The 23,265-nt window shown below is 36.2% G+C and overlaps 2 protein-coding genes across 5 annotated transcripts; one reads left to right on the forward strand and one right to left on the reverse strand.

Moving 5' to 3' along the window:
• The first annotated feature begins 5,024 nt into the window (after positions 1-5,024).
• Positions 5,025-8,418, forward strand: LOC113355688 ((6-4)DNA photolyase-like). 2 transcript variants are annotated; one of them, XM_026598607.1, is made up of 14 exons: positions 5,025-5,411; positions 5,523-5,594; positions 5,684-5,764; positions 5,857-6,027; positions 6,115-6,186; positions 6,272-6,358; positions 6,495-6,593; positions 6,676-6,759; positions 6,873-6,959; positions 7,071-7,142; positions 7,217-7,330; positions 7,457-7,544; positions 7,620-7,736; positions 7,891-8,418. In XM_026598607.1, exons 1-14 carry the CDS (start codon positions 5,088-5,090, stop codon positions 8,079-8,081), a joined length of 1,659 nt encoding a protein of 552 aa, XP_026454392.1. In that variant the 5' UTR covers positions 5,025-5,087; the 3' UTR covers positions 8,082-8,418. The 2 variants fall into 2 exon arrangements, with proteins under 2 accessions (XP_026454392.1, XP_026454393.1); XM_026598608.1 differs by having other exon boundaries at positions 5,027-5,411; positions 7,641-7,736.
• Positions 8,407-11,673, reverse strand: LOC113355687 (diacylglycerol kinase 1-like). Of its 3 annotated transcripts, none has more exons than XM_026598606.1 (2): positions 11,302-11,673; positions 8,407-11,208 (listed from the first exon to the last, which is right to left on the reverse strand). In XM_026598606.1, the coding sequence occupies exon 2, from the start codon at positions 10,867-10,869 to the stop codon at positions 8,701-8,703; it is 2,169 nt and encodes a 722-aa protein (XP_026454391.1). In that variant the 5' UTR covers positions 10,870-11,208; positions 11,302-11,673; the 3' UTR covers positions 8,407-8,700. The 3 variants fall into 3 exon arrangements, with proteins under 3 accessions (XP_026454391.1, XP_026454390.1, XP_026454389.1); XM_026598605.1 differs by having other exon boundaries at positions 8,407-11,227; XM_026598604.1 differs by having other exon boundaries at positions 8,407-10,914; positions 11,108-11,673.
• Between the last annotated feature and the right edge of the window lie 11,592 nt (positions 11,674-23,265).

Below are 23,265 nucleotides of genomic sequence, written 5' to 3' on the forward strand. Positions count from 1 at the left end.
GTGCACTCTACCCAATATCTTACATGAATCCCTATACCATATTGGAGATAACACCTGAATCACGCAATACATAAATCTACGGAACTAATATAACTGTTATCACTAGGGGCCTCCTTAGCCATCCCTAACTTCCTCGGTCTCTTCCCCATTCTTTACCTTAGTCTTTTCCGTATTCTTTATATTCTCTTTGTAGAAAAAATGAAATCGATTCAACTAACGTCCTCTATGTTTTCCCACAAATTGCAGGTTTGAGAAATTTTCGTTGTTTTATTGGCAGGTGGAAGTTCAATTTTTTTTATAGATGTGGAGTAAAGTGGCATCAAATGATTTCTATGCTGGGTTGTCTTGAGCAGTAGCGGACTTCGTGCCCGCAATATGTCTGTACAAACGTGTGAGGAGTGTCTTCAGTTTACTGTCCTATATAGACTCCCTACTGCGTAATTCCGGAAATTGTCATAACTTAAGCGTTTTGAGTTTTCTTGAATCATTTTTTTAATGAAGTGATAACTAAAGGTATAATATAGGTCTTTTAGTATACATCATATGAATAACTAGAAAGTCTGTGTGGTAGAGTGTGCTACAAAATAAGTTATTGTGTGCTAGCTAGATTTCTTAATCAAAGATGGTAATGTTATTGCTTTACATTTTTTATGAAGTAACTGAAGAAGATGGTAATGAAACTGACATTCTTGGTGGAGGTGGGCGGTGATAGACGCATTTATGTGTCTAATATGTCTCTATTGTATGTATTGTTAGTGCTCAATTTTGTATTTATTGTGTTCTTTTATGTCTTTGTAGGAATTTTTAGAGAAATAAGCCCTTGCGGCGAAATGGGCTCAAAAAGCAGTATTTTACACCCCGGAGAAATGTATCGTAGGCACCCCAGAAATGCACCGGAAGCATCCCAGAAATGTCCCGGAGGAACCCATAAAAATTACTATTTTCACCCAAAAATTATAATTTCCACCCAATTGTTATTCGCACCCAAGCTCTGGTTAAGGGGCATCCATCTTCTCTTTAAATTCAAAAACAGCTTTTTGGCGGAAAAATATATTCAAAACTGGCAGATTTGCGATCGAGAAAATGAAGGTGTTTTAGTGCGATTCAATCGCTGAAATTTGGTGGGAAGTTGTGATATGGGATAGGGAACATATTGTGGGCATCGGATTCGATCGGAATTGGCTAGAAATCCTGGTTTGAGTCACGAGCTCAAAACAGAGCAACGTGTCCTGTAACACGAGTTTGATTGTGTGTTTACCATGCATGGAGTGTTTTGGAGGAGTTCGATGACTTCGGAGGCGTGGGGAAGGTTAACTAGAGCGTGCAGGATCAAAGTTTACGTGTGTAGAAGCCAAAAATGGAAATTATTGTTAAATATGGGCAGCGAGCAATGACGGGATTAATGGGAGATTATACGGTGTTATGGTCGGATATTTTTGTTCTAAAACACTATAAATACAAGGCTAAAGAGTTTAGAAGAGTTGGAGAGTCTTTGGGAGAGTTTAGGAGCCGAGAAGAATCGAAAAAAAGTCACGCAGGAGAAAAGCTTGCTGCTGGTGCAAGGAAGAACACGAAGAACATAATACCCTCAGGGAAAGTCGTTGGTTAGTGTCGCTTAATTGCGACAATACTCAATTCCTTTCCCCGACTTCGGAACAACAACACCTCTCTTGTATCGTTCATTTTGAACGCTCTATATGTGTCGCAAACACTGTTGTAAACCGTTTTTCTCCATTTTTTCTTGATTGTAAACAACTTTTGAGTATCAATGAATCAATTTGAGAGGTTTTTCATCATGAGTATCTAAACCCAATCCCAGGGATGACGGAGGAAGCCATTCTTCCAAAAGTTATGTGGTAAAATTTATTTAAATTTATTTATGCAACTCTTTTATGATTAATTGCACCGAATAAAAATGGAGTAAATGATTTTTATTAATCAATTGTGTTTTCTCTTGATGGAGTATGCTTAGTAAATTGCTTTTGATACTTCATGCTCGTGATTAACAGTGGATGTTTTCAAAATCTAATTTAGGCAATTATTAGAATCACAATTTCCTTTGATTGGAGTTATATTGTCTAGAATTGCATGATAAGAATTGTTATTGAATCACATAAATTTTGGTGGATGGTGAAATCCTGATCCCCGATAAAAATTCTCTCCCATATTTTGTTAATATTGTGCATATAAAATTATTTATTTATTTTTATTAAGTCTAAAAAAAAAATATCCTTCACAAATCCGAGAGTTTGAACCTTCACTACTACAACCACGAAAAGTCTCTAATCAGGCGGTTTGTAGAGGTGGAAAGTAGTAAAAGACGAACTCTCTAAATAAGCTAAACCCTTTGTTGAGAATTTAACTTATGATATTGATGGTGAGAAATTAACTATTCTATCTGGCCAAGCTGGTGTTATTTAGGTTGTTGTGGTATAAAATTTTCTTCTTTGTATACGTTTCATTTCTTTGTTATTTGTTGAATCTTGAGTATGTGGATTTTAGATTTAATTTTGAGATGATAAAGTATGGGTTTTTTATTTGATTGAAGCTAATAAATTGAAGGATATAGTTGAGAAAAAAATGTAACTTTGGTCTCCGTCTATGATACAATTCCATGGTTCATATTTGATTCTTTGTATTTCAGTAATCTTCACTTTGTTCATGATGTCTATCCATCATGAATTTAGAGGTGTAAATCTCTGTGGTTATTGAAGTGTATTAAAGGTGGTTGCGCCAACTATTTGGGAGCATAGGAAGATGCTTTATGGATATTCGTCTCCAATTTGATTGATATGCATGATGTAAATCACAAGGAAAATTCATTTGTTTCATTCACACAAATAGTATGTTGTAGATAGGTGTTAGTTACGATATTGTGCCTCTAATTAATTGTTCGGACCAACATTTCAGATAATAACGATTTGGTGTACTCAACTGAGACTGAACATTGTTAGGCTAAATGAACCCAAAATTGTCAATGCCACTCAACTTTTAATATGTTTTACGGCCGTGTTCCAACCTTCATTTAGGCTAGGCATGGGTGTATTTCGATGTACTGATTTGTCGTGCGATATTCTTAAGTGAGATTTTTTTTCTTTATCTAAGTGACCAGGTGCAGTGTAAAGGGGTATATATAACGAAATATATTTCGTATCATGCAATGCAGAAGTACCATAAGGAGAACAATACAGTGGCAACACGCTTTTTTAGTCATTTGTAAGTTGAGCTGCTTCATTTCAGAGAAGAAAATTGGCGGATAATTGTATCTCCAGGGCAATCAAACAAGGGAAAAAGAGAAATCAACAGAAGGATTGAGGTTGCCTGGATGTATAGAGAGTGAAATTATGAATACGACTCCAGCAGACCATGAGGACATCGTAAATATGAGTGGGTATGTATTATACTCTTCCATTAAGAAGTTGTTTACAAATTTTACTTCTAGATATGATTCAGTCGCAAAAGTTTATACCATATACCTTTCAGAAAACAGTGGTTGTGGGCATATCATCAGTTTTAATGCTTCAGAAACTAATTGACGTGGTAATATGTTTCCGTAATGATAAAATGCTTACTATTCTAAAAATTTGGATCTGACCAAAATAGTAATATAATTTGATACAAACCCTATTTATCATAGTGTTAATGAAATATCATGTTGGCATAAACTTCACGAGACTATTTTTTTTTATTTTTTTTTCAAACTTATTTGTTCACACGATTCATTTTTTCATATTCTTATCTCTATTAATTCCAGAGTATTGATTAGATACTATTGTTTTCTTTGTTTCTCTAATTTCAAATATTGTCTTTGATTGTATAAAATTTCTGAATCGGTTTATACGTTTGTCTAATGAAATCCTTTTGGAATTTCTAAAAAATTGGGTTTTCAAGGTCTTTTCTTTTATTTTTTAGGTGGTCATTTGGAACTTGGCATAATGATTTATACTTTTTTAGGTGGTAATTTATAAGATGGATTGTTGCTCCTCTAAATTATATCTGTTTTTCTTGAATATCGGGCGTCGAAGGTTGACAACCACAGAGTAAACTCAATTATTATCGCCAGTGGAAGAGTAGGAGATTGAGGCTTTGCCTTTCTTACATTTCTTACATGTTACATCCATAATATTTATCCAACTGAGTGTAGTTCAAAAACATATCTTCGAGGATATGGCTGCTGCTGACGATGAGGCATGGCATTAGAGAACGTAGGTTGTTTGCAGAGATGAGTTTCTTGGATTGTGAGAGTATTATACTCTTGATTTACGATCCTATTAAGTTTGCATCTTTGGAATGCAACTCAAAGGAGGTTGGGTTATAATGTTGTTGATAATTTGTAGGATTATTTCATTTGTTGGTTGCTTGAACCATATCACATGAAATATACATACGAACGATCCAGATGATATTGGTGCCCGTGCCGTTACGACATGGTTAAGTCCTAGTTTCTTTAATAAACTATAAAAATAAAATAAATTTATAAGTAATATTTTATCGTTGATTTTGTTTGTTTTAATCTCTTTACATAGTATTTTACAGGTAAATTAAAATTGTTCACAGAGTCGTCTAGAATTTTACAGATAAATTAAAATTGTTCCTAGAGTCGCGATTTGTTCAGAAAAAATTTGACATGACCTTCAGCCGCTATGCCGCTCATTCGCATTTCAGCCATATCATCGAAAAAATTCTGACTCCATCCTAATTCGCAGTCGAGACCTTATATCGCATTTGGATGCACACTTAGAAAAGGTAAGAAATCAGTTTGAATTTAGAATTTTAAAACGATTTCCAGAAATAAAAAAAAATAACTTTTTGTGAAGCAAAATAGTTTTGCTTCCACAAATTTACTTCTGATTTTTAAAAAAGCAGAAATGAGAAGCAAATTTATATCCAAATATGCTATTATCACACCCCACCAAAGAAGTTCCACGAGTTCCTTCGTATCAGTTTCCCCTACAAAAGAAAAGAAGTGGTATTCCCAATGAATAAAATAAAAACCAACCGCTATTCCTCGACGTGGCGCGAGCTGATTCACTCATTCATATTATTTTCCCTCTCTTTACTCTCTCCACGGCATCACCAAATTTCAAATGCGAAGCATTTCTTTCTCTCCTCCTCCTTCGATGAATTCAATAATTTGGTTCAGAAAAGGATTAAGAGTCCATGATAATCCATCACTCGAACACGCCCGTAAAGATTCAAAACATCTTTACCCTATTTTCATTTTAGATCCATACTATCTTAAACCAGATCTCTCCGCTTTTTCTTCTGGTTCAAATCGTTCTGGTTTAAATCGGATCCAATTCATGCTTGAATCTTTACATGATCTTGATTCTAGTTTTACGAAACTTGGGTCTCGTTTACTTGTTCTGAATGGTGACCCTTTTCAGGTTTTGGTCCGGATTTGCAAAGAGGTAGGTCGCTTTTCATTTTTCTGGAGTAATTTTCAAAAATTAGGTTAATATGATAGTATGGGTTTGATTGATTTCATTTTTTAATGATGTTTTTGCGCTTCAATTGTGCAGTGGGATGTGAAAAGGCTTTGCTTTGAATATGGTACAGAACCATATTACCAAACCCTAGATAATCAAATTAAGGTGAATTGCTTTGTTGGGTGTTTGTATGGTTAGTGGAGATTTTGGGTTTGTATAATAACTACTTAGAATTCAGACTTATGGTTTTACAGGATTATGCTTCGGCAGCTGGAATCGAAGTCTACTCGCCTATCAGCCATACTCTATTTAATCCTGCAGATATCATACAAAAGGTATATGAGATTTTTGTTTTGTTTTGAATATTCATTTGAGTTTTTAAGTTTCTAGTGGCTTTAACTTTCTGACTAATTTGTGGTTTACAAAGAATGGGGGCAAGCCACCTTTGAGTTATCAGTCATTTCTAAAGCTTGCTGGGGAGCCCTCATTGCCGGTTGCAAGTACAGTTTCTTCGCTTCCTCCTTTGGGGAATGCTGTAGATTACGAGATGTTAGGAATCCCAACTATTAAAGAACTTGGCTATGGAGATGTATTGCAGGTTTTGAGCTTTTACTGTCTATAGAAAGTTTGATAACATGTTCTTGATAAAGTTTAGTTTACTTAGAAATGAAGATACATTGTGCAGGAAGAGTTTTCTCCGTTTAAAGGTGGCGAAACAGAAGCACTGAAGAGATTGAAAGAAGTTCTCAAGGATAAGGTACTTGTGATACTGTTTTTTCATCGAGTGGAAGTATTTGTTCATACTTCATCTTCATTGAGTCTGGGTTTGTTTGTAATTGCAGCAATGGGTGTCAAACTTTGAGAAACCAAAGACTGATCCATCTGCATTTTTGAAATCAGCAACAACTGTTCTGTCTCCGTATTTGAAAGTGAGTAGACAATCAAAAATGAATAGTTTGAATGGTTTTAAAACTTCAAAAGAATACATATATCTAAAACAGATGATTCTCTCTCGATATTCTTTCTCACCTGTCTACGTTCTTACCCTTGTTTTGTTTGTGGCAGTTTGGTTGCTTATCTTCCAGGTATTTTTACCAATGCCTTAATGATGTATATAAGAACGTAAAGAAACACACTTCACCACCTGTTTCTCTTATGGGGCAGGTCAGTCAGTTTACTGGCTAGTTCCCTACTAATTTTTATTCACAATGATCTATGGCTAAGGTAAAATCTTACCTCTTTTCAGTTGCTATGGCGGGAGTTTTTCTACACTGCTGGTTTTGGGACACCTAACTTTGATCTGATGATTGGAAATAGAATATGTAAACAGGTAGATAACTGTACAGATAAGTAATATATGTACACTGTAAGTTTTCATACCGTTTTTCTGGGTTTGTGGTTTATCTAGTACGGGAACCATTTAAGTATTGCATGTCAATCTAGATACCTTGGAATGACGATGACGCTTTGTTGGTTGCTTGGAGAGATGCTCAGACTGGATATCCTTGGATTGATGCCATCATGGTCCAGGTTTGACCTTCGTGCATAATCTTTCAGCAAACCTGTTGTTTTGGTACTTGATTGTGAATGCCACAAATAATAAGGGACATTTTAAAGATGTTAAATGTACGGAATTGACAGCTCAGAAAGTGGGGTTGGATTCACCATCTTGCACGGCACTCTGTTGCATGTTTCCTAACTCGCGGAGATCTGGTATGTGAACTTATACTCGGAAACATCTTCTAACTTCCTCTCCTTTATTTGACATCTTGCTTCTTACCATCTAGTTTATTCACTGGGAACGAGGCCGTGATGTATTTGAGAGACTCCTAATTGACTCAGATTGGGCCATAAACAATGGGAATTGGATGTGGCTTTCTTGTTCATCATTTTTTTACCAGGTCAACTTCATGTCATACTTTTGATTTGAAACCAGAACTTTCTTAACTGCTCTTCTTGGTATATCTCTGTTGTTATTAAGCTAACTTAAAGCTTAATTTTGTGCACCCTAACTCTGCTCTAATCAGTATAACCGCATCTACTCTCCAATCTCATTCGGGAAGAAGTATGATCCAAAGGGGAACTACATTCGCCATTTTCTTCCTGTACTGAAAGGTAGATAACAATCTCCAAACTAAACTATCTTCATTTTGCCTGATATCTTCCAATCATGGTAAGATGAAATGTTAGATGCAATTTGGTTGATCACAGATATGCCAGCAGAGTATATATATGCGCCATGGACTGCACCTTTGGCTGTCCAAACCAAAGCGAAGTGTATAATTGGACGGGATTACCCAAGACCAGGTCAGCTAAAAATCTATGCACCGATGTCAGACTCAACACGTTCTGGGTTATTATCAGAAACCAGTCGATAGATTGACGGCACATTGAGTTAGCTTGATTTTAGTTGTGCAATTATGCATCTGAATGACTCGAGTCGTTGTGTTACTTGTTTCAGTTGTGGATCATGATATTGCGAGTAAGGAGTGTAAGAGAAAGATGGGTGAAGCTTATGAATTGAACCGCCAATCGAATGGTTTGGTAATTAATGGAGAACATAAAAAGAATTTCAGGAAAAAATCCGAGGAAGAACAAAATTGTAAAAGCCGAAAGCAAAAGTTGATAACTGACTGGGCCAGCTCCAGCTGACTGACATTGTTCTCAGGAACTTTTACTATGATAAAAAATGAGGGGTATAACACTTAGTTTTGGTTCATGGATTTGAGATTGATAATTGTCAGTTGAGATGCTCAACTGCACGGATGTTAGCCCGATTGTCGTCGGTGTGTATACTATGTATGATTAAGGTTATATTACCGTAGGTAACAAGATGTACGATCTAACCTGGAGAGAATCTAACACAAAATTGCTAAGAATGAAAGTATCAGATTTCACTTGTAATATTTTTCTATACAATGAAGTAAAAGACAGGTAGTAAAATTCAGAAGATAAAAGTGCAAAAAAAAAGTACTAGTTCTTTTACCTGAAACTCGAAACTAAATTTTCTGTGATCAAACCGAGTGATAATGTTTTTCTTTACAGTAAACAACCATTGACACATTCACTGGCTGAACACGAGGACTATTTCCACATTTAACTTGGCTATCCTAGTCCAGAAATCAGGGACTTCGCACAGTACTGTGCTCTACTATTTCACGATTTAAAATGTACAATTTCCATAGGATACAGTGAGAGCTAAGAAAAAAAACCATAAAAGATGAATCAGAAACTGAAGCGACTTGGGATGTATACTGTTCTTCATTTGTCTCTAAGATAACCTTAATGCCATCTCTTGAAGCAGGACTCGCTTTTGGGAGGCAGTAATGACACGACTGCTTTCAGCATTCTCGAGTACATCGGCTATTAGGGCAGCTGCATGACCAAGAGGTTCCTCAGAAGCCCTTTTCAGCATGAATGCCTGACCATGGTGCGATACAGTCAATGTGCACGGTTCTTGAAACCAAGGCTCGCCATCCACTTGAACTGGCAAGGGAACACAGATATGGATCTTGATAGATTGCCCTTGTGCAAGTCGTTTGGCTCGTGAAAGTCCAACCTGAAGCTTTCCTAGATGCCACATTCCTGATATGCTGACAACCTCTAGCATCTTGTCATGCATGGACTGAGGATCAAAATTATCATCAGCTTCATCCTCGTTTTGCCACAAATCCACACCTCCCATGTAGCTACCAATGTTAGCAACAAGTACACCTTCCACGTCCTCAGGGATCTCCATGTCTACCCCATCCACCTCTACTCGGACTTGCCAAGGGAAGTCTTCAAACGTATTATCCATGATACTCCTTGCACCTTCACGAGCATACAGCACTTTGTTCATAAACTGGTTATAGAACTTCTCTGGATTCTCTTCCCGCAAATTATGAATATCCAAAGCCACCTTTGCATCACACCCAATTCCAAGATAGTTATTCATGAACTTTGGTGATTGAACTTTCCCATGTTGGTTTGTTATTGTTATCTTCCATCGATCCAGAATAGTAACTGCTGCATGCTCTATGTGGTTCAACACCGCGCAAAGTCCTCCTTGCCTCTCCACTACACCCAAACCACCTCCCCAGGACAAAACCCTTGCTAGATCATTCCCTGTCCCTGCAGGAAGAATTGCAACTGGGGGAGGAGATACAAAATTTTGCTTGTCGATGGCATCAAGAACCCAACAGACTGTACCATCCCCCCCACATACCAGAACCCTGAAATGAGGTACCCTTCTAAATAAATAAAGACCCACCTCTGGTCCTTGTGTGGCGCTCAATTCGAATACCTGAACAGGATTCAGAAGAATGTTCAAACGTTGCCTGAGTGTACTGCCACGTTGGTCCCCACTCTTTTTGTTTATGAAAACAAGAAGTGGTCTTGTATCTGGAGGCAAATCTATCAACTCATATTTCTGTTGTATCCCTAAAACCTGAGACTCGTCTCTCTGATTGGATGATAGTACCTTTTGGTAATTTGGCTTCAGGTCCACCTTATTATTCATTTCACCACCATCATGAGTTACCTGCAACTTCGTATTACCACTACAACTTTCACCATTTCCATTCAAAGCTTTTGGTGTTTGATCAGTATCAGCAGTACTCTCCATTGACTGATCGCAGGTGCTTGATGTATTTGCTGTAGTATCCATAGAGGTTTCACTCCCACGCTTGTGCTTCTTGCGATGACTCTTGATGCGTACACGCATGGTAGATGCAAGCTCGTTAGCTCCTTGCGTGATTGAACTCAAAAAACCACCTGAGCTAGTACGACTCAATTCCTTAACAAAGAGTGGTGATAAGATGAGCCTTTTGAATGGACCCAAATCACAAATATCACCCAATTCATGAAACACATTAACATGGCACTCGAAATGAACAAGCCGCTGACACCACAAGCAGCACCAGATTGGAGAACCACCAAGAAACGATGCATTACAAGGTTCGTCACAATTACTACAGGAGGAAGTTTCATCTGGTTGATCAGCAATCTCTGTCCACCGCACAGCCCATTGGTGAATCATGTTTTCATACCCTGTCATCGAAACACACTTACAATCCTTTTGCGCCTTTGAGGAGCAGCTTAGATGTGCAGCTGCACCACATACATTGCAACGGTGAATGAAGCTGTTGGAGGTCATCAGAGGCTGAGTTGGGCTCACGGATTCCAAACAAACACAACAATTCAGACTCTTTCCACGCGAAAGGGACTCCAAGCTCCATGTGTGTGCGGCTATTGGGACTTTGTGCTTTGCTTTTGGATTTTTCTTAGAAGACGTAGCGATTTGTTTCATCCAGCTAATACTAGTGTTTCTTCTCCACTGGAAGATGGTGTAAGCTATTGTACAGATTCCAACAAAAACAACAGCAAAGCATGCCGAGATGAACATATGATATTCTGTCATCCCAGACCTCCCCCATTTTGGTAGCCAAGTTGTAAACATGTTTCGACTGTATCCCTCAGCAAAGATGTTTGAGCATCCTAAAGCCTAGACAGTAGATAATATATCAAGACAAGTTCCTAATGTCTATATGATCAAGACAGTGTACTCAAATACCAGTCTCAGAATCCAACAAACAAGAGTAATTCCGCAGGCTCAGATGATAAATGAAAGAAGCTTCAACCTATATCAATATCACTTACTGAGAAAATAAAGCAACAGTGATTTTCATCCAACTTACACTAATCAAGATTTATTTGACCAAGAACAGTTCGTGTCTCTATCTCCACCTCCCAAATAAATCCTCCATCAATTTGGTGTACTTTGATTACCTCCTCGTACCTGCCATTGAAACAAACACCTGGATACTAGTAATTGTTATGATTCCTCCGGAAAAACCAGGCGAAATGAACAGAGTTAGGGTTAGTTAGTGACCGGTGATGAAGAAGACGGTGGGGATCTTGAAGATTATAAAGGGTTCTTTTCTGAAGGCGGTGCGGTGGCGGTGGTTGTTCTGATTATACTATCAAACGATAAATTATTCAAAGATTATTCCAATTTCTTGAATTGGTTGGAAAAATGGAGGAAAAGAAAAAGAAGAAGAAAGATTTGATCTGGAAAAAAAAATACTAGCAGGTGTTAGTCCTCCGGTGATTTCGGGGGAGCTGAGTGTATTTTAAATATCAGGAATTTTGAGAGTATAGGGAGTTTGAGAGAGTTTTGTGTTTTTGAGTTGAGAGAGTTTGGGGGAGTGTAGGGAGTTTGAGAGAGTTTATTAGAGGGAGTTTGGGGGAGTTTCAGAGAGTTCACTCCTAACTCATTCTCTTTTAAGAAACAATAAACCCTTATTTGCAAATAACATTGATCTTTAATCAAAAGAAAAAAATAAATGAAAATGATCATATCTCTGTATCAATAGTATGTTATTTTGTGCAGCGAGATAATTTTTTTTCCCTTCAATTTAATGGTCTCCATACAATTCTAACTCCCTTTGTTCACGAACATTTTCCCACATATCATCCGCTATACTCTTTCTCCATGCATTAGCTTCTTGACGTTGTTGTATTGCAATTGCTTGATTATATCCATCAACCATGAATGCACCGCTGAAAGTATATTAAAAAATATGGATAGTTCAAATTCATTATTGCTGCTTACCTCTTCATCATCACTGCTTTCTTCTTCTGTATCAAAGGCTTCATCTTCACTATCAGTAGATAAATTCAAATCAGACATGTTCACCTAAAAAGATGATAAAAGTATTTTTTTTTTATTAGAATCGTCATTATTTCAAAAGCATAAAAGTATATGTATATAGAAAATAAGCATATAGAATATAAAGTTCATAAATTCAATCATAATAACCATAAAGATGTCAACCCATAAAAATTAGTAGCAATCAATCCATAACAATAAGTTCTCAACTAGGAGAAAAGAAAAATTAAATACTAATAGTTATGAAGAAAAACGATCAAATGTTGTAACTCTAAAAGCCCATTAAACCTAATAGAAACTTGCAAAGATGACAGGTTTATGCTTTTAACTTTGAACCAATCCACAACTTTCTCTCTTCAAGAGTAAAACGTATGAATAAGTTCTTCTTGTGATTGTTTTCCAGCATTTCAATTACTTTCAGCTTATCTTCCAAAGAAATTTCATTCATGCCATAAACAAGATCCCATACTTGGTTATCTTTCTTATCCTTATCAATTCTGCGCATTTCTTTTTCAATTTTGCGGTCTTCTTTCTCTTTCGCAATAAGAGCATTGAATCAATAGAAGAAGCAATCGATGAACTGTTGGCAATCAATTTCTCTAGATAATCAGACTGCCCAGTAGGATTAGTTGATGTAGAAGAGTCACCAATGTCACACCTTGGTCTTTTCTTTGGTGCCGTTTTTCTGACAGGAATTTTCTTTGTGTTCATATCTTGAGTTTCATCTTTATCTTGTTCATCACTTTCCTCTAAGCCATATCCCACGTATGATACGTTAAAAGCATTATCATATTTCTCTCGTTGAGTATAATCAACATCGAAGTAATCATCTTGTTCATCTTCCTTATCACAGATTCTAGCACTTGTACCCTCATGGGTAAGATCAACTGTAACTTTTCCAGAAGCACATTTATTCCCAAAAACAATAAGCAAGTCACCATAGTCTTTACCATTATCTTCCCTTAAATTAGTTTGGTTTGGATGGCTCTATTAACATACAAAAAATAAATAAAGGATAAAGCATGAATTAGAACTCTGCACAAAATAGAAGAAGAAAATATCAAATTTAGTTTTCAGTAAGTAATACACACATACCTCAAAGTAATTGTTCCACATCTCGTCGGATCCAGTAATCATCTTGTTAGCATCATCCCAACCGAATCCAGAAGTACAAGATTTAAAAAAATCCTGGTATTGACCAAATCTAGTCTTCAGCCATCTATATTTCCATTTATAGTTCTCAAAAGATTTGTCACAACCACATGCTTGGTTAAGTTTTGGAAGTATCTCCTCTTCCACTATTCTCTTAGTAAAACATCCACTAGTGTCTTTCTTCTTCTCAAGAGTAGATTCTACCAACAGTTCCAATAATTTCTCAGTCTCTCGAGTTGTCCATTGTTTGTAATTTGTAATCACTTCCGTTTCTGGTTCCGTATTCTTATTCTTCCTAACATTCTTTTTCTTCTTGTTGTTTTCAGCAGGTTGGCTGGATTTTTCCATTCTATGGTGTGACATGTTAGCTACATTAGTACTTAGACTAATACTAGAACTTAACAAAGCAAGGATAGTAATAAAACCAAACAGTCTAATGTAAACATGATAAAAAATTTTGATACTAGATTACACAGTACTAACACGCAGAGCTACTTAGCCAAATTGTTAATCAAAAATCCCTTAGCAACTCCTTGCAACAAAAGCACCGTATGAATTGGCTAAAACACGCCAATACGGAATGAAGTACGCCACTGTATTGAACTTTGGCATATAGAATAGAAGAGAAGTATGTGTCTAAATAAGAGGACTTAACAAGTGATAGTGATTCTAAATGACACCCATGCAAAGTAGCAAGCCAATTAATGCATGATGACATAACAAATTATGAAGATAGCTGTAAAGGAATTATGTTTCACCGAAACACAGTTTCAGATTGTCCAATCTTTGCAGTACTAATACTTACCTGATCCTCTTGAAATTTTTAAGGTACACTTACAACTCAATATTCCACAACACTCTCAAAAATCATAGCATTCCAACGGTTCATTAAAAATATACATTACTCAGAACCCGAATACTTTCAATACGTGCATACAAAATTCAGTTCAGGATTTCTCACACTTTGGTGTACCTAAAGTGATCAGAACTTCATGAAATTTCTATAGTAGGTAACCTTCATATATACAAAAAACATACTAAAATTTCAGCTTTGTCCGATAAGCCGAGAATGAGATAAATAGGAATCAGTCCCCTATTCGGGATTTAAACTCAGCAGACCATAGTCATATATTGTGCAAGCTTTGCAATAGCAAACGTGACCTGATACGCGTGAAAATTTTACTGTACTTCTATAACAAAGTAAACTACGACATACTCAAATTTCATAATATTCCAACGGTTGAATTTAAAGATATCATTATAATAAAATCATGCAATTTCTTACCAAGATCTTTTGAACCACAAATTAGGGTTTTGACAGAGAGAGAGTACCCACAAAGAAAAACTATACACACAATCAAAATAAACAATCATGGAGATCAAAGATATGAAAAACAATCAAAATAGTACACAAATCAAACTATTATAAACAATCATGGAGATCAAAGAAGAAGAAAAACATACCTGGAAAAAAACGTTTCCTCTTCTTTATCCTATGGTTTTCTACGCACCAAACTCCTTCCCAAATCTCTACTCTTTTGAGAGATTTGTTGTGAGACCAAAATACACTAAAAACTCCTTCGAACTCCCCAAAGAAACCAACTCCCTAGTATTGTAGGGTTTTATGACTAACAGGGAGTTCAAGAGCTTTTTTTAAACTCCCCAGCGACTAACAGGTGTTTTCTAGAGAGTTTAGGAGACTCCTCTAAACTCCCCCACGACTAACGGAGATTTGGAGAGACTCCCTCAAACTCCCTCAGGACTAACAGGAGAAAACCTAAATACATTAAAATCTCCCGAACTCTCCCACAACTAACCCCATGCTATAGGTTTGTTTATTTATCGGTAGTTGCGCAAGTTAATCGGTGTAAGAAGAAGAAAAGGAAGTGGCAAAAGTTGAAGAGGCGTGCTTAAGTATGTCGTATAAGTGGGCTTTATTACGTGTTTAGTGTGTAATGGGCTTGACGACTTTTCATCTCATCAGCGGGGGTCTAAAACGGACGGACGGAGGCGGATTAGGGGGTCCCCCGCGTCCAATCCATCAAAATTGCGAATTTGGAAATTTAATCGTGTCCAGACCAAATTCGCGGATCAGTGAATGATACGGGCCGGATGCGGCTCAACCGTAGATTTAGCAACAAAAAAAAGAAGGTAAAATAAACAAAAATACTAAACAAAATCGACCCGAACCAGTTGATATAAAAGCTGTTGAACCTATCATATGTCTTTAGAATTTACTGCTCCCTTTTCTTTGGGAAATGAAGGAGTTGTTTTATATTACGGACATCATTTTCTGTCTGATGTATAACAATAAACTACCAAAAGTTGGTTTATATTTGTTCATCCTTATGAATCAGTGAAACACTAAGAACTTGTTTGTTTGCAGCTGACTCGACGTCTGAATCTGAGTCAACCCCTGACTCGGACCGAGTCAGCAGTCAGACCGTTTGTTTTCCATTTTGAGTCAGATCTGACTCGACCTCTGACTCAGACATAACCCCTGACTCGGACTCATTTGAGTCAGGTAACAAAATACCCCTGACTCATGGGACCAAACCACTGACTCACTTATTTCCGAGTCAGATGAGTCAGATCTGACTCAAAACAAACATATCGACTCAGATCCAGATGAGTCAGGTGATTTCACTCAGATCCAGATGATTCAGATCCAGACGACTCAGATGAGTCAGGAGTAAACAAACATGGTGTAAGTAAATCTTTCTATCTCATTTTCTGTCTGACGTTGTCTTTGAATTTGAATTAAAAGAAATGTGCTTAACGTGTTTTGATAAAATAAAATTTTAAACCAAAAGTTTCTCTATGGTGTTGAATCTGAGTATCCAAATGATGTTTTTGCAGGTCCCAAACTTCAGTCACCTCCCATGTTATTATCAAGTTTGTAGAGAGTAACAAGTGAAGAAGTAAAAGAGCCAAAATCATGTTTCTATCTCCGCTAGGTCTAGTAAGTATGAAGTACTACTCCTTTTCTTACTGAGGAACATAAGAAGTTTACTGCCTTACAGTGCAGATGAATCCGTGGATTTCAAAGTCTAACCACAAACAAATCGCTAAAAGTGTGGATTTGAAAAATCCAACCGTGTCCGACCCATAGAGTTTGCGGATTGGGTTTCACCCGCGTGCGGGTGAAATCCTCGGTCCCGGGCTTTTTGCTCACCCCTACTCATCGAGAAAGTGAAAACTACCATTAGACCCATTTCTCGGTTTTTTCACCATGAAACCCACGAGCGGAAAACTTCACATGCGCACCCATTTTTTAGGTTGAAATCACCCTCACACCCATATTTTCTAAAATTATTTCGTCGCTTCCCCCCTTTGTGACTTCCTTTTTTCTTCGTCTTCTCTTTCTTATAATTACCTTTTTTGCCGAGAGAGCATGGTGAAATTAATCGAGGATAATCATGTTGTTGCTGTTAATTGTTAAGATTTTTGGAAGAAGATTTAAAATGATTCCATTTTTAGGTTTTAAATCTGTGATCTTATTTCAATTTTCAATGAGTAGATCTCATTAAATGGTTTTCTAGGTCTAATTCCATCTTTTCTGCATGAAGTTATTATGATTTCGTTAGATTTCGATTTGTTTTTCATGAGGTTATTGAGAATAAAATCTATTTGTTTGATGCTTTAATTATGATTTGGAGAACTAGGATTTATGAGAAATTAAGTTTAGGTTTGAAGAAAGGTAATGGTCCTGGTGGGTGTATAGAAGTATGTGTGGTGTCATGAATTTGTGATTTGAGTTACAGTGAAGACGGTAAGTAACAAGAAGATGATGCCGTTATGGCCAAGAGGAGTTCAAGGAGAAGAAAACGAAGAAGAATATGATGTTGTTATGACTGCATAACCTATTTTGCAGTCGAGAAAATGGATGCATAACGCATTGTCCGACATCTTTTTTATTAGCTGTGAAATAGAAAATTATTGCATAATCTTTTTGCATCTATAAAATGGATGCATAACCTGATGTGCATCCAAAAATATGGCTGCATAATGCATTATGCAACAATATTTTTTGTATACTCTAAAATCAACCAAAACAATGGCTACATAGATTGTTATAGATGCATAACTTGTTATGCAGTCGATAAAATGGTTGCATAATCTGTTATGCGTATGTTTTTTGTGTTGGATTTGTTAGAGCACCGCTCGGTCGAACTCGCAAGCGTTGCTATCTCAAGCTTGTTTATCAATGTTAGATATCAAAACTATAAGCCTTCATTTGTACTTTACTTATAGTAATGTATCGGACTAGGATAGATTGTGTGGTTGAGCATTAGACTTCACGGCGTTCATCAATTGAAGACGAATAACTACTAAGGAGAGCTTGTGGAACTTCATCAACAAAAGGTATGTGGAGACTAAAACTCATTTATCACTTGGAAAGTCTATTTATACTCTATCTCCTATATTGAGACAAAAGGAGTATTACTATATAGTATTCGATTATGCACATTTGAGATTTCGAGATGAGATTAACTCGCTTACATATTTCTCGAAATATGTGTTGGTAAGCTTTCGTTTCAACCAAGTTCATCTTATATTCTTGACGAAAGTCAAAAGATGATCACGTGAAAATTTCCGAGTAACATCTTATATGGCTTGTGTGATACAATCATTTGGTGTAGACTTGGAATATTTCATTATGATTATTTCAATGACTTGAAAATTTCTTTGATTCTTATAGTGTGTGAAAATGGTTATTGTCATCCTCTAAGAAAGTTTCAGTAATTGAAATAGAGTTTAGAACTATTGGATTGTGAACATAATATGCATTCTTTCATGTATGTGATCCATGACCGGAACTACAGTATGCATACCCGTATGCGTACTTGCGGTTGTAAAATTCCGTGTACCAAGTACACATACCGGAACCCATACTTGCGTAAGGTATAGGTCAGGGAAATTCTGCTGGGTTTTGGAAGTGTATTAAGGTATGCGTACATGTTCGCATACTGGCGAACCCAAACTCAGATGGACTACTTAAGTATGCGTACCCGTTTGCATACTTGAGTGGTTAAAGTTTTAAAATCGGTTTGTTCATGAACTAATACATTTATATATTAAGGAATACATTCTTTGCAAACTGTGGCTATAATGTTCATGAATTGATTCGAGTGAATCAAATCGATTTTGCTTCAATTGTGTAATTGTATACTTTTATGAGAATATAGCAATTGAACAACTCTTTAACTAGTTTCATTTGAGTCATTTGAACTAGTTATGGTTAAGATGAATAAGGTTGATATGAGAATGTTTATATAGCTGAGCTCGGTTAACTACTGTTGAGCCAACATGGCATTCACGTTTAGGTACGGTTACTTAAACCTAAATGAAGGTACATTTCATTTGTGTATAACAAGCTAAGTTCGATCTAACGGTTGAAAGATATTATCTTGAATCTAATCAGGTTTTAATCTAACGGTGAATATTGAATGCTTTGTTACCAAGGTAACTTAGATTGCAAACCCTGATTTGAAAACTATATAAAGGAGAACTTTTGCAACCGGGAAACCTAAGGCATAAACTAGAGTCGCTTCTCCTTTAACCTTAGGTTTTTCACGAAACCATGTAGGTTAACGACTTAAAGACTTTATTGGGATTGTGAAGCCAGACCAACTATTTTCTCTGTAGTTGCGTGTTCTGATCTTACTTCTTCTATCGTAATTTATTATTATTATCTTTGCTAAGATTTGCTTGAGATTTATGTCCGATAGGTAAGATTAAAAGTAGTCACAAACATCTTCGTCTCATCGTTTGTGATTCCACATTATCTTGTTTCGCTACCATACGATTAAGATTATTGTGAGGTGATTGATAATACTAGGCTGTTCTTCGGGAATATAAGTACGGTTTATCAATTGGTTCATGTGCACCTTGATTTATCAAAAGACGGGAAAAAACTTGTAGGTATTTCTGTGGGAGACAGATTTATCTATTCCAATAGACTTTTCTGTGTGAGACAGAATTGTTTATCAAGTCTTCGACTTTGGGTCGTAACAACTCTTGGTTACTGGGGAGATCAGCTAAGGGAATCAAGTGCGTAGAATCCTGTTGGGGTTCAGAGACGTAAGGAGCGCAACTGTACCTTGATTAGTGTGAGATAGATTAGGGCTCAACTACATTCCAGTCTGAAGTTCATTGATAGTACGATAGCGTCTGTAACGGCTTGATACAGTGTGGTGTTCAAAGCTGGACTAGGTCCCGGGGTTTTTCTGCATTTGCGGTTTTCCTCGTTAACAAAATTCTGATGTATGTGTTATTTCTTTTCCGCATCAAATTTTGTTATATAATTGAAATATCACAGGTTGTGTGTTGAATCGATCAAATGATAAATACAACCTTTGGTTGTTGATTGAAATTGATTGATCCTTGAGTATTGGTCTTTGGTACAGTTCAAGTTATTTCTCTTATATTCAATCGGGCTCGCAAATTCTTATTTGCTGATTGCAGATTGAATTGAGAGATAGAGATATAAAACTCTTTGATATACTTTTCTCTAGATTGAGTCTGATTGTCTAGTTGATTCTCTTGAAAGTATATTGGAGTTTATTTATTCATATTGCCAAACGAAATATCGGGTGTGGTTGTTGTACCCCCGGTTTTTCAGGATTCAGGCATATACATCGTTTTTGTGGTTGCACAACTAAATTAGTGGATGCATGAACCAAAATATGGGTGCATAAGGTGTTATACATATTTTGTGGTGTCTGCATATTATGCCATGCATTTTCGTTGCATAACGAATACGTAATAAGTTATCGATTTTTTTTTTCTAAAAGAACTATCGCCTCTGATTTTTTTGTAAAAATCTTAAATCTGGTATTGATTAACAGAAATTTTCTAGTTGTCATAAGTTCTACATCATTAACAGGATTAACTTGTCTAGTAGATTCTCTCGAGATGATTTCATGAAGGTTTTCAGATACTGATTCGTAGATGCCATCATCAAGTGTTAATTCAAAACTCTTGATACCTTGCTTTATGTTAACTTAATCATTCTCAGGTTCTATAAAAACCATTTAGATTTCATTCTTATAGGTTGGATCGCACCAAAAACAAATTGTTAGATCTTTTCGTGTTTGCCCGCTCTGATACCAATTGAAAAGACGAGGGTACCCAAATACACCACAATCTTTTTGTTTCAACCTATAAGTCTTCTACCGAATGTGATCGTCTATGGAAAAAGTCGAGAAAATACGAAAATTCGATTCACACTTCATGTGATCAGCTATGGATATGAGATCGAGTAATACGACAAAAAGATAACTTGTGTGATTGACCATGGATACAAGATCAACATAGTAAAAAAACAAAGTGTCTAACTTGAAAATAAGTTCGGCATTAACCAAACTCTACAGGATGACTATCAAGTAATGCGGAGTTAAAGTATATGTGTATTTTACTTTATTATAATAAACAATTATAATGCGGAAATCAAAGTAAAAGACACATCAAGATTTTTTTAACGAGGAAACCGCAAATGCAGAAAAACCTCGGGACCTAGTCCAGTTCTGAAAACTCTCATAATTAAGCCGATATACAAAATATAATACCAACTTCGTATAGTTGATACCAAGCAGACTACCCCTAGCTACTTAGTTCCATAGGCATCCATACGCCTTCGACTTCTAGAGTCACGCACGTGAATAACAAGTCTTTTGGATCGTATTCCAGACACCAAAGGAAGAATATGTTTGGTAACCACTCTAATCAATCTTGCTACAAGATTTAGATGAGTCGTTGACAAGGGTTCTTCCGTTTAATCTAATAAACTCCTTTGTCTGGTTAGATCAATCTAACTTTAACTGTCGAAAGTTAAGTATAGGTTCACACTCAATCAATATAAATCTCAAAGAGAAATATAGAGAACGCCGATCTCAAGCAACTAATTAATCGAAAAAATCCGATTTTAGTTGGATCCCAGATTATCAAGGTTTGTGCTCACAAAATTCACAAGATACGAAAAATGATAAGAAATCTTCTCCGTCTTCAAATCTTCTTTAATCTTCAATAACCTGCACAACACCACTTGAATATCTTGTGATCAATCAACACCGAACAGAGTTTGTTAATTAAAGTCTTCGACTTTGGGTCGTAGCGGAATCAAGTGCGTAGTATCCTGCTGGGATCAGAGACGAAAGGAACACAATTGTACCTTGGATCAATGTGATATTGATTGGATTCAACTACAGTCCAGACCGAAGTTAGTTTGGAGTAGGCTAGTGTTTGTAGCGGCTTAATACAGCGTGTGTTCAATCTGGATTAGGTCCCAGGGTTTTTCTGCATTTGCGGTTTCCTCGTTAACAAAACTTCTGGTGTCTGTGTTATTTCTTTTCCGCATTATTTGTTATATAATTTAAATATCACAGGTTGTGCGTTGAATCAATCAATTGGTAAATCCAACCTTTGGTTGTTGATTGAAATTGATTGATCCTTGAACATTGGTCTTTGGTACCGCTCAAGTGATTTCTCGTGTATTCAATCGGACTCGCATATTTCTATTTGTTTGAGTAAGGATTGAATCGAGAAATCGAGATATAATTCTTTGATTTTAATTTTTATTAAGATTGAATCTAACTGTCTAGTTGATTCTTTTAAAAGTACATTGGAGTTAGTCCATACAGATTGCTAAGCGAAATATTGGGTGTGGTTGTTGTACCCCCACTTTTTCAAATTATAAAAATAGTTTTACATATAGTTCTTCGCGTTGGGCGGGTTGTTTGGGTTGGAAAAATTTGTGCCCATGTTTTCCCAAATTTTACTCGGGTTCATAAAATGTATTCGCAATCTTGCTCAAAGTTTTGAAACACGTTGCCCATGTCCGCCCAACTTTCGGGTTGGACATGGGTTGTGTGGGCTGACCCAACCCAAGTCCCACCCCTAATCACGGAACCATTTCATCTCCCCTCTCTCTGCACTTCTCCAGAGAAAATAATAAAAAAAAACCAACTTCATATTCTTACTCAGATCTAGTCCATTTTGGGGCAAGATCTGAGCATGGATCTTAGTTTTTTTGTGTTTTAGATTTAGAATAACATTGTTCTAATTTTGCTTTATTTGTCGGCTTTGGATTTTTTTCTTCACCTTCATGGTGATTTTTGTCTCCACCTTCATGGTGATTCTCTTTTATTTTAATGGTTACTTGTTCTTGATTATATGTTTATTCAAGTGCGTCGCCGGATTTAGGTTACTCTCGATTCTTCAGTCAACAAATTTGCAGACTATACGTTTGGAGCATTAATTCATCAGGAAGACGATTATCAAATGGTCCATAAGTATTATGAAGACCATCTTCTCTTCGATTCAATCGGTTCTTTCATTAGGCCAGCATTTGGAATTCCTTTTCTTTTCCTTGTCGGAATTTCCAATCATGTATCGCTACAAGAATGTTGTTTCTTGTTACTTTTTGAATTTGATGTACTTGAGATCCATAAAATATTCCATTAATGGAAATTGAATTACCAAAAAAAAAAAAAATTCTAACTTCAACTTAAGCTAAATGTAAAAGAGAAAAAGAGCCATGAATTAACTTACGAAGTATTTAACAACAATCACTGCTCTTCAACGCAGCAAGTGGTGGATTCGTAGAAACAATTGAATGAATTTTCTTTTTGAAAAACAAAAAAGGATTCCGGTAAAGATCTATGTTTGTAGTTTGCTCAAGATATCATAATATTTTATCCGTCTTTTTTTATATGTCCTCTACTTCATTTTGGCTCGTCTTTTTTACCCGTCCCCTTCCGTTTATAGACACATTTTCTCATTAAACTATCAAATATACCCTTAATTTTTTATAACTATAAAAGTATTTTTATTATAAACTCAATCCAAAATCTTAAACAATATCTTCGTATATAAAAAAACAAATGCATTTAATATATTTTCTATTAATCTTCAATTTTTTTAGTAAAATTATGACCATAAATATCAGAATCCTAATAAAGTTCCTTAAATTAATGGAAAGATATTTGTTATATATATATATTACACATGTTAATTTTAATTTTAGTAATA

Source organism: Papaver somniferum, chromosome 3 (genome assembly GCF_003573695.1).
Source record: "Papaver somniferum cultivar HN1 chromosome 3, ASM357369v1, whole genome shotgun sequence".
NCBI classification, from domain to species: domain Eukaryota; kingdom Viridiplantae; phylum Streptophyta; class Magnoliopsida; order Ranunculales; family Papaveraceae; genus Papaver; species Papaver somniferum.